This window comes from Terrapene carolina, unplaced genomic scaffold (genome assembly GCF_002925995.2).
Source record: "Terrapene carolina triunguis isolate 2854851 unplaced genomic scaffold, T_m_triunguis-2.0 Scaffold21, whole genome shotgun sequence".
Lineage (NCBI taxonomy): Eukaryota > Metazoa > Chordata > Testudines > Emydidae > Terrapene > Terrapene triunguis.
This window is the reverse complement of record NW_020664372.1, coordinates 24,620,862-24,640,655: the sequence shown is the minus strand read 5'-3', so window position 1 is coordinate 24,640,655 and position 19,794 is coordinate 24,620,862. Positions and strand designations below refer to the sequence as shown.

Sequence of the window (19,794 nt, the reverse complement as noted above, 5' to 3'; positions counted from 1 at the left end):
CTTGTTATCCCAAGGGGAGTCTCTGACATGCTTCAAACCAAACACACTGCTTCAGGTAGAATAAACAAACAGATTTATGAACTACAAAGATAGATTCAAAGTGATTATAAGTCGAAGCATAACAAGTTGGATTTGGTCAAATGAAATAAAAGCAAAACGCATTCTAAGCTGAACTTAACACTTTCAGTGCCCTTAAAAACTTAGATGCTTCTCACCACAGGCTGGCTGGTTGCTCTTCAGCCAGGCTCTCCCCTTTGATCAGCACTTCAGTTGCTTGGTGGTGGTGGTGTCTGTAGATGTAGGTGGAAGAGAGAGGAAGAGCATGGCAAACGTCTCTCCCTTTTATATGTTATTTCTTCCCTCTTGGCTTTGCCTCCTCCCTCTTCAGAGTCAGGTGAGCATTACCTCATTGCAGTTCCAAACTGACCAAAGAAAGGGGCGTGACTCCCTCGAGAGCTCAACAGGTTATTTTGTTGCTGTCTAGGCCAGCATCCTTTGTTCCTGTGAGGCTGGGCTGGGTTTGTCCCATACATGCCCTGATGAGGTGTGAACTGCCTCTCTGTTCTTGGAGAGTTTTTGCCTGGGCTTGCTTTAAACCATGAGGATACATTTTCAGTCTCATAATTATATATGAAATTATAACCTAGAACATTCCTATAACATTATTGTAACAATTACTATAACATCACTATAATAACCATGCTCAGTGCATCATGAGCCTTCCGAAGACACCAAACATGACAAACTTTGCATTGGATACCACACAATCATTTTATAAAGATGAACAAGTGGGTGTACGGTGTTCCTCCAAGGTACAGAGCATCACATAAATATCAGAAATAAATTATGGTTATTGGAAATGCTGTACATTTTTTGCCATCAAAAAGATAACTAAGGCTTGGTCTACACTTACCCCCCAAGTCGAAGTAAGGTACGCAAATTCAGCTATGTGAATAACGTAGCTGAATTCGACATACCTTACTTCGAACTTACCACGGTTCAGACGCGGTCCACACGCGGCAGGCAGGCTCTCCGTCGACTCCGCGGTACTCCTCTCATTGAGCTGGAGTACCGCAGTCGACGGCGAGCACTTCCTGGTTCGATTTATCGCGTCCAGACCAGACGCGATAAATCGAACCCGGAACTTCGATTGCCAGCCGTCGAACTACCCGGTAAGTGTAGACCAGCCCTAAGACACAACACCATTTAAAATTATTGCCATCTAAAGCCCTGAATATATATTGTGCCCTTTTCGGTATTTGTAACCATTGCTTTTTCAATGTGCTGCGATGTGTTACTTTTATTTTCTTTTATTTATTTTCTCCACAAGAAAGCAGGGTATGGGGTGATGTGCTCATCTTGTGCTGCTGTCCGCATGCAGAAGCTCCATCCTGCACAGTGCAGGTGTTAGCACAGTGCTAATGTTAACTTGCACATTATATTTTATCTAAATAAGGGATTCGTGCTCAGTAAAATAAAGATGTTGGGCCACATTCTCAGATTCATTTGTATAAATTAAGAGCAGTTCCACTGAAGTTACTTTCGATTTACCTGATATGTAGATTTACACCAGTGTAACAGACAGCAGGTATAACTGACAGCTACCTATGCAGAGAACAAATGTATCTCTTTAGTAAGTTGTAATACTGTGCATTCTGTTGTGGCAAAGCTTCTCCAAACATTATCCAAACATTTTCTATGCCATAAGACATATTAGAGTAACTGCAGTCAAGGAAATGAATTCTGTATTAGGACTAAAGGGTTAAGAATAGATAAGTCACAGAGTCTGTTCAGCAAAGAAAAAAGTCTGCCTCCATCTAACCACACAGAGCATGGAGAGCCTTGGAAGTCAAGTGAAAAACTCTTGCTTCTCTTATGCAACCAGATCTGGTCATTTCCATCAAAGCTTTTTGAAGGATTCTAGATTTTTTTTCAAGCCTTTAACCTAGTTATTTATGCTTTCATGTTAAAAGCTTTATCAGTCCCATTAAGTTATGGCTATGATGTAGTGTGATGGGAAAAAGTTAACATGATTTGTTAGATTTGTCATGATTCTGATGAAAATTGTTTCACCTCCCCTGTAAATAAAGAGACATTCCTGCAGTGTCCGAATATTTTTGAAATTAATTCAATCTAAAGTAATAATTCTGCCACGATGCTAAAATATCATACAGCTTCCATTTTCTCTACATTTTGCTGTATTGTGTCTCTTTGTCTCTGCTTAGACACTACAGGCTGACTTGTGTAAGAAATTACAATAGTTTAATCAATCTGTGCTGATTGTTATGTCATAGTCTCTCTGGGGGGGCTAAAGCTTGCCCTTGTAGATAGATGGGTTTCTTTAAATCTCCAGTGAAATCCTGTACTGATTACCATAAACCAGTGGTTCGCAACCAGGGATACAAGTACCCCTGGCGGTATGCAGAGGTCTTCCAGGGGATACATCAACTCATCTAGTTATTTGCCTAGTTTTACAACAGGCTCCATAAAAAGCACTAGCAAAATCAGTAAAAACTAAAATTTCATACACACAATGAGTTGTTTATACTGTTCTGTATACTATACACTGAAATGCAAGTACAATATTTATATTCCAATTGATTTATTTTATAATTATATGGTAACATGAGAAAGTAAGCAAATTTTCAGTAATAGAGTGGCTGTGACACTTTTGTATTTTTATGTCTGATTTTGTAAGCAAGTAGTTTTTAAGTGAGATGAAACTTGGGATTCTCCAGACAAATCAGACTCCTGAAAGGAGTGCAGTAGTCTGGAAAGGTTGAGATACACTGCCATAAACCCTGGAACAAGAGACCAAGTGTTGTTCCAAACTCAGACTGACAGTGTAGTATTTCACTGAGCTACCACTAAACTACTGGATTGGCACATTAACCTATACGTTTTCCCAGTTAAAAGAACAATCATTACAAGATTTAAAGTTACAAATGTGTTAAAGTCTCCTTTATTTCTGTTATTTAATAGTATCATGAATTGTGTTTCCTCTCTGCCTTTCCAGGTGACACTGAAAATGCTGCTGCTGACTGTGGTTGTCAGCATGTATAAGAGTTTCTTCATCATTGTGGGAATGTTCTTACTGCTTCTTTGTTATGCTTTTGCTGGAGTAGTTTTATTTGGCACAGTGAAATATGGAGAGAACATTAACAGGTACAATATTTGCTTCCCTTTGTGGAAGGTTTTTTAACAGCCAAATAAAATATTCCCATCTACTGAGCACAAATTTTCATTTGGTTTTATGTCAGCAACCAAGAGCCAGATCTCTAGGTCTGGCTGAGCGGCACTCAGCTGACAATGTATGATAGAAGGCTCTAAGCCACCTTCCCATTCCCCAAATCCTGGGACTAAACAGACACCCAGTGTAATATACAGAAGACTAATGGCTGCTCTTCATTGTGCTAGCTGGAACAATCCCAAAAGGACTGTTCCATTGGCCCAGGTTGCTGGAACACTGAGCTACAGCTACACCTGCTCACACCCTTGGTTCATCCAAAAATGGTCCCTACACCTCGAATGGAGTGAGAGGGAGCCAGCTACATTGGCTTTATGCCACCTGGGAATTATCCTACATAACCCAATGACAGCTCTCCATCCCCTTTGCACCACAGAAGAGGCACGAATAGGATGAAGGCCTGGGGAAGGATATGGCCCCAAATGAGCTTTTATTACTTGATAAGATATTAGCCAAATTTTTCAAAACTGGGTGGCTAGAGTCCCGGCTTCTAAGTCCCTATTACATTAATGGCATAAATTATTCAGTGAATATATTTGCAAATTATTCTCTGAGTTCTACCAACAATATATGGGGCATGAAGCTCAGGTAAGAATAATAGAAAATACAAATTATTTTTTTTTACTTGTTGAACACACAGCAAAACAGAAAGTTGCATGTGTTTGTATTGCCAAGATTTTATTTCTGACATCTGAGCTGCTCTTTTTCTCTTTTTGTTTAAAAAAACAGGCATGCAAACTTTTCATCAGCTGGCAAGGCCATTACTGTACTCTTCAGAATAGTTACTGGGGAAGACTGGAACAAGATTATGCATGACTGCATGGTAAATACAGCACAATCACAGATAAAACACAAGAAACTGGTTGCGCAATTTCCTCTGACTCAGTATCCAGTGCTCTGGGTTGGTACAAAGAAGCACTGTGTTGTTGAAGGTGCCATCGTCCTTTAGATAAATCTGACCTTAAAATGAAGTACCCTGGGCCATTTCATAAGAACATTAATCTTGATGTCCTGGCCCAAATTCAGTTAACATCATTTTATTTTGCCTAACATAAAATCCCCTCCCACCCCGCCCCCATAGTTTCAGTTACATTGGATAAGGTATTCTTCATTTCCTGTCTTGAATACATGGGAGTGGTTGCTGTTTGTTAAACGTGTCTTAACATTTCATTGCCACTGGTTGCTGTTTTGCTGTAATAATATATACCCATGCTCATATATGGGGGTAATTGCAGAAATGTGTTAAATGGATTTATCGTGCACCTTTGAAATCTGCCTCTCCTTCACTCTGCCCACTAATCCATCACCTTCAGGGCCAGCTCTGAGCTGCTTTCAGCATCTACCATTTAAAATAACAGCGAAATATTTCCTCCTTTCTCCCAAATGTGGTATTTCTCCATAAAACCTACACTGGTTTGAGGTGCATTACTGTATTATTTTTATTATTTTCTAAAAATATAGTTATGTTAACTGCAGACCGATAAGCAATCCCTTGCCTAATTTTTTGATTTAATTATTTACTGTTTTCTTTTGAAGGTTCAGCCTCCTTTTTGTACTCCAGATAACAGCACATACTGGAGGACAGATTGTGGAAATTATGCTGGTGCTCTGATGTATTTCTGTTCCTTTTATGTCATCATTGCATACATAATGCTAAATTTGCTTGTAGGTGAGCAACAATTATTGACTATGAAAAATAGTTATCTTAAAATGTGGGTGGAGTGCCATAGATCTGGGTGCCTCATCCAGAACAGGCCTTACGTTGTAGGCCATATCAACTGTAACATTTTTTTAAACTCTCTCAGTAAAAAGAAATTGTTAAATGCCCTCAAGTTAATGTTATAATTGTCTGATGTTTTCAGATACTTGGCTGGTATGTTATGTGTTTCTAACCTTTATTTTAAATTGCTGGCTGTTAACACTAAATAAGAAAATGTCTTTTGATAAGGAGGTCTGTAAATGAAAGTTATGTGAAAATGAAAGAGTAGATGAGAGCTGTACAAAGGAAATCGTTTTTGCAGAGCTAGTCTACTCTCCAGTTTATATTTTATAGGCCTGATAATCCAACTCCTGCTGAAGTAAATGAGAATCTTCCAGTTGAATTTAGTGGGTGTTAGATTAGGCCCCTACTTAAGATTTAAGGACTACATTTTCAAACTTGAGCACAACAAAAACACACAATATGGGGCTGCATTAGCACCAGGTTTGCCCATAGGTTGCCGCTGTTACAGCCACATGTGAAAATTTAGTTCCTGCTGAAATACATTATCTCTAATTAATGTATAACTGTTGGAAAGTGCTGACAGGCTAGTCTTATACTATGTTTAATTTATGTGTTTTTTAGCGATCATTGTGGAGAATTTCTCATTGTTTTACTCCACCGAAGAAGACCAACTTTTAAGCTATAATGATCTTAGACATTTTCAAATTATATGGAACATGGTTGATGACAAAAGAGAGGTAAGAGACTTGACAATAAGCACTGCACTCGGTACTATTATTATTATTTGTTTTACTATAATGCCTAGGAGCCACAGTTGTGGACCAAGACCCCCATTGTGTTAGACATTGTCCAAACCCACAACAAAAAGACAGTCCCTGCCCCCAAAGAAATTATGATCTAAGTAAATCTTCTGCATTGTTTCCTCGAAAAATGTATTACTAGGAAAACATAAAGTGGGCTGTGTTAACCCACCGAGCCTCAAACCGACCTAGAGTCAGAGTGAGTTTGGGGTAAGAGGATTTTGTGATTTATTTATTTTTAACAGCCCAGGTTCACAAAAGAATGATGAACATGAGATGTTGCATTTCACATAGGCCCTGATCCTTGAAACACATACGTGCATGCTTAACTTTGCTCCCAGGGACTACACACAGTAGTAAAGTTAAGCATGTGTATAGGTGTTTACAGGCTTGGGGTCATAGTCCTTTCCCTCCAGGCAGCACAGGAGTTGTCCCCTCGACCTAGGGTTCAGAGATTCACATAGTTACATTTCCTGTCTTAAGAATGGCCCAGCTGAAAAGGAGAGAGGGCCTGGGTAGGGGAGCAACTTAGAGGTTTAGGTACCAACAGGAACTAAACTATGACTGGTTCACTCATCCCATCACTGAATTACTTCGAACAATTTTGAATATGAACTACAGTGTGCTGAGATCAGCTGATGATCTAGTGCAGTCATGGGCAACCTGATTTGATTGCGGGCCACGAGACATTTTGCTGATGTTGACCGTCTGCAGGCATGGCTAACGGGAGCCGTGGGAAGCAGCGGCCAGCACGTCCCTGCAGCCTGCAGCTTCCTGCAGCTCCCATTGGCTGGGAACAGCGAACCGTGGCCACTGGGAGCTGTGGGGGGGCCGTGCCTGTGGACAGTCAACGTCAGCAAAATGTCTAATGGCCCACAATCCGATTACCCTGATGGGCCGCGTGCGCGCCACAGGTTGCCCACCACTGGTCTAGTGGCAGAAGATTGCTGTGTGGAGATCGAAGTCCATGTCCTGTGTTTGCAGGACTGGCGGGGCTCAGAGTGCTACATCCTAGGGCTGCGAGGAGAGCGTTCTGATGTGGGACCTTCCATAACAAAGGACTTCCATCCTTTCCCATAATAAAAAAGTTATAGAACATAATGTTCAAAGAGAACTATTTGATTCTGCAAATTTTGGAGAAAATATTTTCACTCCTAGTTCCTTATCAACAGCCAGGCTCAAAATTGTTGCCAAAAACATCTCAAGAAGTTTGTATGTTGGTTACATCTTGGAGTAGAAGCTCTTGGAAAAGCAAGAGGACATACAACTTATACACCACTGAACACACACACGATGGGGCAGCTGCATAACAGGCATAGAGGCACACACCTGTGAATGTTTAGAAATCTAGCTGACTTTATTCCTAATAAATGACTCTAGGCCTAAGGTTTAATTCTCAGGAAATAAAAATGGTCAAGGCTGATTTTCAAAGCCACCAGTTTGGATATGCAATTCCCATTACAAATGAATGGAAACTGGACATCCAAGTCCCCCAGAGAACTTTGAAAATCTTAGGCAAAATATATAGGCCAGATCCTCAGCTTGTATGAATCAGGATAGTTCCATTGACTTCAAAGGAACTATTGCTAAGTTACACGAGCTGAAGATAAGCCCCTTTATGTCTGCATTGTTCAGTTACACTACCCTTGGTACAATCCTGGCCCCATGTAAGTCAAAGGGTACGTCTACACCGCAGCTGGGAACAAGCATCCCCGCCTGGTTAGACAGACTCGCCCTAGCAGGGCTCAAGCTAGACATGTGGGTGCTGTGGTTCACACTGCAGCTCAGGCTCTGAAGCCCACCCAACTCCCTGGTCCTGTGCTTGGGTAGCTAGCCTGAGTCTCTACCAGAGTTGCATCCTCCACACTGCTGTTTTTAGCATTTTAACTTGAGCCAAGCTAGCATGAGTCTGTCTACCCAAGCTGGGAGACGCATTCCTAGCTGCAGTGTAGACATAGAATCATAGACTATTAGGGTTGGAAGGGACCTCAGGAGGTCATCTAGTCCAACCCCCTGCTCAAAGCAGGACCAAGCCCCAGACAGATTTTTGCCCCAGATCCCTAAATGGCCCCCTCAAGGATTGAACTCACAACCCTGGGTTTAGCAGGCCAACGCTCAAACCACTGAGCTATCCCTCCCCCCATACCTCACATACCCATACCTCACATATCCCTCCCCACATACCTCAAGGGTCTTTGGAGAAAGAGCATCTGTATCACTTTAGAGAAACAGCATCAAATAGAGCCTCTGACTTAGTTATAAGGTAGCCATAATTAACCAGCTATGATGCAATCTTACCTAGGGGGTAATCCCTACCTTCCGTGTGAAGTTTCTGCTGAGGTTGCTGCGTGGGAGGTTGGAGGTAGATCTTGACAAAGACAAACTTTTGTTCAAGCACATGTGCTATGAAATGGAGAGGCTGCATAATGGTGGAGATGTCACGTTCCATGACGTATTGAGGTATGGTGGGCTTTTTCTTTAAGTTTGTTGTAACACGTTTCTCTGCAGACTAAATGTTATACATAAGGCTGAAAAATGACTTGGGGATACAAGCTTGTGTCTAAAGAGGTACTCTCTGCTTAATTTAAACCAAATATTAGAGTTTTCCCCTAAATTCATTTTTGCCGTAGAAAATCTAAGTCCTAGAGAAATGTCTCCGTGAGCTTTCTAAATTCCCACTTGAAACAATTGTTTTAAACTAACATTCCCTTGCTGTGTTTGTAAATCCAAACAATGCAGTATTGCACTAGCACAGGTGAAAATCTGACAGTAAAATTGACTATAAACAAAAGTGAAACTCAGTCTCCTCCAATAATTACTTTGTCCCAGATGAGAAAAAATGCAAAAAGTTAAAGAGGCAGCATAAACAGGGGAAAGAAACTGAATTTTCAAATGTAGGTGCCTAAAGCTAAGCACCTGAATCCATATTTAGGCACCTAAATATAGGTGGCCTGATTTTCAGTTGTTCCGAGCACCAATGGATCCTCCCTTCATCTTTTTTTAGCTTTCTACATACTGTAGGTGCCAAAGTTTGACATTTTCGTATTGAGATTTTAAAAGTGTAATACTGTTAATAATAATATAGGTAAGTACATTAGCTTTTTAAAAATACTGTTTATTTGTGTGTTTCTTCTAGCATGCTGTCATACAGGTCTGTTGATATCAGGAAAAGCCTTCAACTGGAAGAGCTTCTTGCCAGGGAACAACTGGAGTATACAATAGAAGAAGAAGTGGCCAAACAAACCATACGCATGTGGCTGAAGAAATGCTTAAAGCGTATCCGAGCAGTAAGTGAAGCGAAAACAGCAAGTCCTGGTGGAGTGCTTGCAGTGAACTGAACCAGTCAACGAAGCTAGAGTTTTCTCTCACTTTGCCTTGTTTAATCTGTATCCATCATTACAAGCTACGTGAAAAAATATGTATCAGCAGAAAAATCAGGCTTGGTCTACACTTAAAAGTTAGGTTGACATAGGCCAGGGGCGTGAAAAAAAAAAACACCCCTGACCGACATAGCTATGCCAATCGAATCCCTAGTGTAGATGCAACTATGTCAAGAAAAGAATGCTGCCCTCAATGTAGCTAATTTCCTCTGGGGAGGTGGTGGTCTGATACTAATGGAAAAACTCCTTCCATAGGTATATGCTGTGTCTACACTACAGGGTTATGCCAGCATAACTATGCTAACATAGCTATGCTGGTATAGTCTCCGTAATACAGACAATTACATTCACAGAATTAGTAAACTCCGCATATTTTGCAGGCAAAGCCTGTTTTCCTGCCAACAAATCCCCTTTCCTTACACAGCAGGAAAACTGTGTGACCTGATCTGCAACAGACAAGGCCAAATGAATAAACCAAGGAATACATTATTTAGGGAAAGGTCTTTGTGGGCACAACCTTGCTCTCATTGAAGTTAATAGCAAAATGCCCATTATCTTCAATGGTGCAGGATTGTGCACTCTTCTAAACCTGTTAGAGGTTAAAGAGAGTGCTAGTTTCTGGCATTTGTACTTCTGATATTTTCATTGCCACTGCCACTCCATCTTGGATAGCTATTCAGGCAGAAGATAATCCTGTTAGCTACCACCACCATATCAAGGGTCTCCGTCACTGTAAAATAGATCCCAATGAGAATGGTACTACAATCCTCAAAGAAGACCCAAATGTAATGTATATTCTGAAGCCTAATTTGCATATACCATTACAGTGACTGTGTGTGCAAATAAGTTGTTTACATGCACAAAAGGCCAGTTTGTATATTTCAACACACAAACATGTGTCTATGTGCATGTGTAAATTAGGTACATAAAGCCCTGGGTTCCTGTAGTTGTGAAAATCAGGCCCAGAATGCGTAGAATGTTTGGGCCGGTCATAATCTTTCCACTGAGTTATTCCCATTTTTGCTGGCAAAAAAAATGGACCTGGGCCAAAATTATAGTAGGAAATTTCCCCACGAAAATCTGTATTTTTGCCATGAAAAGTTTGTGATCTGAGCACATCAGGGAATTGTAGGCTCTGCCTCTTGCTGCTTTGTAATTTTGTGTAACCAAAACCTGATAGTTTGAATACAGCTTTCATTTTATCTGAAACAACAAATTTCCAGGGATATTCAGATAAATGGTTCCTTTTCAGACTAATTTTTCTATTTTTGTCCCAGCTCTAATATTAGCTGTTGTTAATTTCATCTTATCTCTCGGTTTTGATTTTGTTCAACCCAATTGCTCAATTCATTATGATATTGAATTACAATATATAAAAGTAAATATACTTTTCATTTCATTTTAACAATATGAATCAGACCATTACCTGTTACATGAACCTTTTATTAACTTGAGTAGAATTGCAAAAGACTTTTTTTAATATAAGTTTTTTATATATTTTCAAATTTGTTTAATTATTAAGCAAGTGGCATGTTAAAACTATACAGCACAATGAAACCTTCTCTAAGGACCATTTATTTTAATTTAAAACTAAATTAGATTGTAAGATTTTAGTGACAGAGGCTACATTTTTCTATTTGTACTATAAAGAACCCAGCAGATTTTTGGCACTGTTACAATAATAACTTGCAACAAAAAATCCACACTGTAAAATATTCCTAAGGTGGGGGTGGCCAACCTGAGCCTGAGAAGGAGCCAGAATTTACCAATGTACATTGCCAAAGAGCCACAGTAATACATCAGCAGCCCCCCATCAGCTCCCCCACCTCCCCTCACTCCCAGCGCCTCCCACCCATCGGCAGCCCCACCGATCAGCACCTCTCCTCCCTCCCCGCACCTCCCAATCAGCTGTTTCATGGTGCAGGAGGCTCTGGGGGGGAGAAGGAGAGGGAGGAGCGAGGGCAGGGCAGGCTCAAGGGAGGGGGCAGGAAGGGGTGGAGTGGGGGCAGGGCCTGTGGCAGAGCCAGGGGTTGAGCAGTGAGCACCCCCCTGCACATTGGAAAGTTGGCACCTGTAGCTCCAGTTCTGGAGTCGGCACCTATACAAGGAGCCGCATATTAACTTCTGAAGAGCCGCATGTGGCTCCGGAGCCACAGGTTGGCCACCCCTGTCCTAAGGCTTCCATGATCATTTTATTCAACCTTATTTGGGGCCAGAACCAAAGCCCGTTGCCTTCAACAGGCTTCTGATCAACCCCATAAAGCTCATTTTTACTAAGTCACGGTTTTGTTTTTGCTGGCTCTTTGGGTGGTCTCTTGCGGCATAGATATATTTTAAGGCCAGAAGGCACCATTCTGATCTATTAGTCTGACCTCCTGCATGACACAGAACATAGATTTCACCCAGTAATTCCTACATCTCAAGCCCGTAGATTTCAGAGACAGATTTCTTTATATTTAAATAGTGAAGATAGGGGGTCTATGTAGATTTACAGAAAAGACTGAACAATTTGGAATCCATACCAGACACTCAAAATTGTTTGAAGTATTCAGTATTTAGAGGGATTTTAAAAAAAAATAAAAAGAATCAAGGAACAAAAGTCTTTGTGAGGGAAGTTTCTTTTTTCCTTTTGGTCACATAAATATTATATTTTGATAGAAACAGCAGCAGTCATGTAGCATTATCCATAGTCTACGAGAGAGTCAACAGCAGGAGTTGAGCCGATTTCTGAATCCGCCCAGCATTGAGACAACACAGCCAAGTGAAGATATGAATACTAATAATCAAGATAACAATGCACAGCCAGAGGTACGGACCTATGCAAATTATTGTTGTTTAAACTAATCAAGAATTATACTTGAGCTTGTCACAACAACAGTCTTTTAAATATTTTTAACATCATTTTTGTTGGAAAAAAAATTAAACCAACATATTTTTAAAACGTTGACATTCAGTTATAAAGGCAGCATGGTCTAAGGGGCACTGGACAGGGAATCAGGAGACCTGGGTTCTATATCCAGGGAGGTATGCAACATGGGAGAGAGGGCTCCCCCATGGGATCCTGGGAAAGCTTTCCTGCCCCCACGAGCCCTTCTGTGGAATTTTATCATAAGCTCCAGCCCAATTATTTTTTCTGTTAATTTTTAGACTTTTGGAGGGATGGGGGGGCAGTAAGGAACCAGAAAACAGACTGCAGGGACAAAATAAAAGTGTAAAGTCAGCGCATGTTTCTTTAATAGGCTGGGAAATAGTGACCTTTCAAAGCATTTGTTACAATGGTATGGCCATGCCGTAAGTAGCCATAATTAAGGTCACTGAATTTTGGTTTTGCTCCATTCAGACGAGTAGCCAGCAGCAGCTCCTTAGTCCAACGCTTTCTGACAGGGGCGGGTATCGGCAGGACTCTACAGATGGTGGGAAGCCTCAACGGAAATTCGGACAATGGCGTTTACCTTCAGGTGAGTGAAGACCATTAAATAAAATATATAAATACCAAAGCACCCCTTGGAATGCAGCTTGATAAGAGGCTGTTTTAAAGGGGTCAGACTGTCTACACACAGGGCCTAGATGGAGAAAATGCAGAGGGGAGGGAAAGCTGGTCCATGGTCCTTCCTTCTCTTTGCCCCGCCCCACCCACTTTGGAGTGGTTTGCCCCCTGAGCCTTCTAAGAGGAAACTGTCCCTTCACGCCCCTCAAGTTTTTAAAAATATGAAATTATGAAGACGTGATCAGTCACCACCCTGACCACTGGATTGGTATGCTGGAGTTGTGTCTTCCTGTACAGCATCTAGCACATTTTGGGTGCTATTGAAATATATAAAATGTAATAACAATAGCTTAATTAAACATTTCATTATAACTGTAGCACCTTGTGATGCTCTCTTTCACCTCTGTACTAACCATATCCGGGATTGATAAACTCCTTGGCCTTCTGTCTAGGTGCTTAATCAGCCCCGGATAGGTTTATTTACTCATAAACCCTTAAGTTGTCATCACAATAACTACATCACAATAGAAAATAAGAGCCAGGTAGTGTCTTTTAAGTCAATGCTCATGTTGGGCAGGTGGGGGGATTGAATAGGAGGCGCTGAAAGAAGCACATGCTACCACCGTACCTCTTCTCTTTTTAAAAGTGCACAATCCCCATGCCAGGCCAGCTCTGCTGACCAACGCAAGGGGACAGGGCCCCAGGCCTATGCGCATGCATGATACTGAGATCATTTTATGTAAAAGAGGCACATTAGCCCTTCTTCCTCCAGTCCTCGGTTTAAGATGCACCTCAGTCGGTTTAACTCTAGCATATACTGGTTGAGCTTAGATCAATAACTTAATGGCACAAGCTAAACTAATTCAAGCAAATGTTAAACCAGTGTAAGGGCTCAATCCTGCAAAGTGCTGAGCACACTGGGCCCAATCTACCAAAGCTCTTAAGCATGTGTTTAACTTTAAGATTATGAGTAGTCCATTGAAATCAATGGGATCATTGACCTACATTAAGTCAAAGCCAGGCTTTGATGGATCAGGGCCGAGTGTTCAGCACCTTGCAGGATCAAACCCACAGTGCATCTACATTAGGGGTTTGCACCAGTTTAACTAGATCCATTTTAAATCAGTCTGTTTAAACTGCTGCCATATCTCTCGTATAGAAAAGCTCTATGGCAAAATAGTTCAATAAGCATGTGCACTCTAATAAGTAGTTTTCCATTTAATTTCCTAGCCCCCAAACCAATAAGCCATTCAGTGTCTTCAGTCAATCTGCGGTTTGGTGGTCGCACAACTATGAAATCTGTTGTATGCAAGATGAATCCTATGTCAGATGCTGCTTCTTGTGGATCAGAAGTGAAGAAATGGTGGACAAGACAACTAACTGTGGAAAGCGATGAGAGTGGGGAGGATCTTCTTGACATCTGACCAAGAAAAGAGGCTAACTTAAGTCATATTGCAACAACAGCCACTTCAAATAAAAACAGTTTTCTTGGGTTTTGAATTGAATGAGATATAATTGATGTATGATTTATTTAAAACTAATGCCATAGGATTTTTCAACTGCTTTACCTTTTTGCCATATAAAACATAATACAGATCTGTATGTTAGATTTCAGTGATGATTACTGTATGTTAGGAAGACTCTATATTATGGCAGTATTGACAACGCCACAGAGTCTCTATTGTCTTTAGCATAGATGGAGCGTTGAAAGATTTCATACATTCTGTAGCTGTAACAAAAATTTGTATTCAGGTATACACTTCTGCATTTTTCCATCCTGTACCATACCTGAAAATGGCCAGCACATTACTGTACAGCATTTCTTTTCTTTTTCGTTTCCCTCGGTTCTATTCTAGTAATAATTTCTCTAGAAAGATTTTATTATTCATGAATGACCTAAAGAGGTCAGCACTGAGTTCATGGTAAGGGACAGTATTTTTACAAAGTACAGATTCTGAATTTCAAGTCTAGTCTTTTTCTTGTAATTTTCTTAAATATGCAAATACAATATAGCTGATTTTAAAATCAGAAAATGATGGATTGGCTTTTACAAATCGGAATTTTTTCTTCTGGTTAATTATGTAAAGAGTTCCATTTTCATAAGAAATCAGCCAAAAAAAATTACATGGTTTAAGAATTTGCAAAAGCCATCTACACATGGTGTGTTTCATTAATGACCTGGAAAACAAAAATAAATCCTACATAAAGTGGAAACTCGGATGGATTGCTAAAGAGGAGCACAAAAGAATTGCAAAACCAGAAAGCCTAAGGGACAAAACTAGTTACACCTAGTAAGGGACAGAAGCAGCAATAAGAAGAGGTTCTTTAAATACCTTAAGAGCATGAGAAAAACATAGGAAAGTGTAGGTCCTCTACCTAGTGAGGAAGGAGAGCTCATGATATCAAGAAGCTGCGATGTTTAATGCCTATTATGCTTCAGTCTTCACTAAAAAGATTAATGGTGACCAGATACTTAATACAATTAATATTCTAACAAGGGGGAAGGAACACAAGGCACAATAGGAAAAGTACAGGTTAAAGAATATTTAGATAAGTTAGGATGAATTTCATTTGGCCCTGCCAACTTGAATATATCTAAGGTACTTAAGAAACTAGCTGAAGCAATCTCGGAACCATTAACAATTATCTTTGAGAACTCATGGAGGCCCCAGAGGACTGAAGAAGACCAAATATAGTACCTGACTTTAAAAAGGGAAACAAAGAGGACATGGGGATTTATAGACCGGTCATCCTAACATCGATATCTGGAATGATACCAGAACAATTGATTAAACAATCAATTTGTAAGCGCCTCAAGGATAATAGGCTGATAAGGAATAGCCAGCATGGATTTGTCAAGAAGAAATTATACCAAACCAACCTAACTTCCTTCTTTGACAGGGTTACTGGCCCACTGGATAGAGGGGAAGCAGTAGACATGTTATATAAAATAGCAAGTTGGGGTCCTCTTTACAACTCTGAGGCTTTTAAAATACAGTTCAGTTTTACCAATCTAGATAGGAGTGAACCAAGTTTTAACCATGTTATCACTCATGCTCCAGTCTGACAAACCCAAGGCTGTATCATGATTCCATAACATGGTTAAAAAGTGGTTTGGTCCCTTTTAGTCTGGGAAATCATGTTTTAACATGTGATGGTGGTTTGTTTTGTGTAGTACCAAGAATGCTAACCACTTGAGAGATAAGTAAAAGAGAATCCGTTGGTTTCCCAAAGAGTTTTCAATATAGGTTGATGCTATACAAATGCAGGGATGGGAAAGAGAAGCGACCAAAAGCAATGTGAATGATCAGTGAAGCATGGCACATATCTTGTAGGTTCCACAATATACAGTTGTTTAAATATATGGAATGGGGATTGTGTGCCCTTTCCTCAGATACACACTGGCAGTTGTAGGCTTTGTTGTTGGGCCCCAAACACAATTGTTTTTGTAGTATAGCGGAGACCTTTTCCACTACCATTGTTTCCTATGGAAATGATAGGTTGCTTTAACATGGCCTGACGTGAGATCTTGTGAGAGGCTCACAGTTAATGTATGGCTCCACATGTAACATTTTCTTTCAAAAACTGGCAATTGTCAGTGTTCTACAGTGTTTTCTGGCCAAAACAGTAATGGAGAATGATCAGAAGACAGTATGGTTTTCACTGATGCCTTCACCAGTGATGCAAACTCAGTTTTGACCATAAAATACAGTTTTCATGGCGTCTATCAACATTTCTCTGTGTGCTGTTGAACAGATATTTTTTAAATGTAATAGTCTCAAAGAGTCATCATGTACACATTTGTGTTTGGTGTAGTCATTCTGTTCTGTGGTACATTTAAGTTTAAAACTAGTCAAAACTTAAATACATCATAGATTTAGAGTAACCAGTATGTGCATTCTGTTGTTTATTAAGTAGACTATGACTAAACGTTTAAGAAAATTACAAAACATCTTTGACAAGGCCAGTATTTTGTGTTCTGTTTTGTGTCAGTTTGAAGTTCAGCTTTTGTATATAAGACAATCTGATAAATATTGGATTTATAAAAGATATAATCTTGATTTTCAATAATGTATTGAACTGCAGAAACTTTCTGAATCATTGTTACTGCGAGTCGTCTTTTTAAAAAAAAAAAATCTGGCAAACATTTTGTCCTTGCCTACAGTACTCTGTTAATAAAAGTGAGTTGCATTAAGCCAGATCCATCCCCCAAACTTTCATTATAACTGCATTTGATGTGCTTACCTCATATATTAGTTGGCTGCATAGTAGCGTGTAATTTTATTTAAAATGCATGCAGAGTAGCAGTGGTAGCATTTAAGTCCTAACAATTGCCATATCAGATCAGAGCAGTGGTCCATCCAGTCCAGTATTCTAGATGTTTCTGATGAAAGGCCAAGAAATCCTGTAATGGATAATTATATCAATATTATTTCATTACTGGAGGAGCCAAGGCCTCTCGACTTACCTTGAAACAAATATTTTTAAGCATATTCAAGGAAAACAAGCAGATTAAGAGTTATCCACAATGGAAAAGCCAGAATCCAGTTGTCTGTACCCTAGTTGGGCTACATGGGATAGATCACTTGATGATTACCTGTTCTGTTCATTCCCTCTGGGGCACCTGGCATTGGCCACTGTCGAAAGACAGGATACTGGGCTAGATGGACCTTTGGTCTGACCCAGTATGGCCGTTCTTATGTAGTTTTGCTGTTACAGATGTAAGCAATCAAATACAATTACAGAGATGTGGAAATGTATATATGTCAATCGTAACACTCAGGGATGTCAGAAACCAGGTGAAAAACCTCCTTATATAACTAAAAAATAGGAGAGAGCCATCACATTCAATAGTGGAGAACCTAGCAGGGGAAAGAGGTTAAGAGGCGACAAGTTGAAAAATCACCTCAAGTGCAGTGACAACTTGCCTGAACAATACAGTTCAGCCAGGGAAAGAAAAGCCCGACAGGGAGGCAGAGTGCACCAGTTCACCGATGGAAATGTAAGTGTCCTAGAGAAGAGAGAAGTTGAAAAAACCACAGACCTAAAAGTTAAAAAAAAACACAAAAAAACACAACCCAAAGGAGCACTCCCACAAGGCCAGAAACATCTGTTGCACACAATGCCCTTGGTATATGAAACCAAACCCAGAGTTATCACATGAAAATGAAAAAATAAAATATTTTGGATCCCCATAAGTCCCAGCCCTACTCCCCATGATGTCAGTGGCAAAAATCCCTGTGACCTCAACAGAGAAATACTAAGCTCTCACAGAAATAAAAAGCAAACTATTATAAAATCTGAGCACCAGCCTTAAATGAGCTCAATATTATTTTATTGGTTCAATATTATTTTATCATGTCAGATTTCAGACAGTTAAATTTGCAACCAAAAATGGATAGCATTTCTCATAAGGAGATACCACTTCTTAATGCTGATCTAAAAATTCAAGCAAGATGTTTGTCTATCATTTCTTTAGTCAGTGAGGACCAGGTGGGCTTTCTCATGGGCAGATTCTCCTCAAAAAATATTGTGTCACCTCAGAACTTCTGAAAGGGCCTGAAATTCATGTTATATTAGTTAATGGCTACCTATGAAGATCAATATCACAGCTTCTGAGCAGTCAGAGGAGAGTTGTACTCCCAAGTGGGGTGTTTTCTTTGTAGGAGAAAAATTCTGAGGGGACAGAATCCGGATGAGATTTCCTGCTCTATTTTTTATTTGCAATAATCCACATTGCTCCTGTTATTGCTTCAAAAAAGGATGGCTATTAACCACAAAAGCAGCAGCAAAGCTTCGCTTGGTGTAACAATACTTTTGGAACCCCAGAAACATAGATCTGTGTTTAAAGTGCAATCCAGACTGCACTTTCTTAACTCCTCTTAAATCTTCCTCAAACCACAATCACCTGGAACCCAAGCAGGTGGTATGGGTATCTCAACCTCCCTGAGCTCAGAGTCCGCAGGCCAAATCTATCCTTGCTGTAATTCCATTGAAGTCAATTTATTTACAGGAGGGATTAATTTGCCCCAAAATATAGGTTGTTGATGGACAAGTCGGTTGTCCTGACTTGTTCAATTGCTCTGCAACACAAAGGAAGCTCACTAGAATTCAATTAACCTCCTCTTAATCTCAAGGGCTGTAGTGTGGGAATCCATTAGCAATTTTTGCTCATTGTTCTCACTGAAGTACCTTCAAACACCAGAGTTATTAACCCCTCAGTGAGCTAAGTGTATATGCAGCACATTTAACCCCCTTCTGCAGGTTCCCATCTCAGCTATTTATTTCACTAGCATTATAGGGTTCATACTTTTACCTGACTTGCACATGTGCATTGGGGGATTTGGGCGACTAATTTTGGCACACACAAAAGTGTCCCTTACAAAAGGGCAGCTTATTGTGAATGAAAGAAAAGCCTAAGTAGCGGGTTAAAAGGAATAAAATGTTTAGCTGCCTGACGTTTCCTCCTCAGATTTGAAGAGCCTTTTCTTCTTTTGTTGCTGCCACAAAACTGGAGTTTTTCAATAGACATTTTGTGTCTCAGCAAAATTTTTGCTGAAGTTGGACACGAAAACATTTGTACTAGCATATCAGCAAGAATTTGGGGAAGGCTTTGACAATGCTTTCTGAATTAGCGATAGTGTAGACTCAAGGTACTCAATCTCTTTAGTTTAACAAAGCAAAGGTTAAGGGGTGAGTTGATTAGAGTCTATAAGTACCTACATTGGGAACAAATAGTCGATAATGGACTCTGCAATCTAACAGAGAACGGTGTTTGTATCTAACATGCTCCAGTGGATGGAAGTTGATGTTAGCCAAATTCAGACTGGAAATGAGGCGAATGTTTTGGAAAATAAGGGTGATTAATCATTGGAACAATTTACCAAAGGTCATGGGGGAGTCTCCATCACTGACAATTTTTAAATCAAGACTGGATGTTTTTCTAAAAGATCTTCTTTACTAATTGTTTTGGGGAAGTTCTATGGCCTGTGCTATACAGGTTGTCAGACTAGATGATCACGCTGGGCCTTTCTAACCTTGGAAACTATGAATTTCAAACTGGAGTAGTCACATGATGGAAGACTTGGATGGTGTTGTTGCTGGTTCTCTGAGTGGCTAAGACTATGCCATGGGTTTAGGAGGACCAGATAAGGTTT

The 19,794-nt window shown here is 40.1% G+C and overlaps 1 protein-coding gene across 2 annotated transcripts in view; it reads left to right on the top strand.

Annotated features, from left to right (window-relative positions):
* NALCN (sodium leak channel, non-selective) overlaps positions 1-14,314 on the top strand; it is a 348,982-nt gene extending 334,668 nt beyond the window's left edge. For both annotated transcript variants that reach the window (XM_024194179.1, XM_024194178.1), the window contains 9 exons: positions 3,017-3,165; positions 3,977-4,070; positions 4,784-4,916; positions 5,592-5,707; positions 8,073-8,230; positions 8,907-9,057; positions 11,809-11,958; positions 12,491-12,608; positions 13,868-14,314. In XM_024194179.1, coding sequence (XP_024049947.1) covers positions 3,017-3,165; positions 3,977-4,070; positions 4,784-4,916; positions 5,592-5,707; positions 8,073-8,230; positions 8,907-9,057; positions 11,809-11,958; positions 12,491-12,608; positions 13,868-14,061 — 1,263 coding nt within the window. In that variant the 3' untranslated portion in view covers positions 14,062-14,314. The remainder of the gene's footprint in view (positions 1-3,016; positions 3,166-3,976; positions 4,071-4,783; positions 4,917-5,591; positions 5,708-8,072; positions 8,231-8,906; positions 9,058-11,808; positions 11,959-12,490; positions 12,609-13,867) is intronic.
* Positions 14,315-19,794: the final 5,480 nt, after the last annotated feature.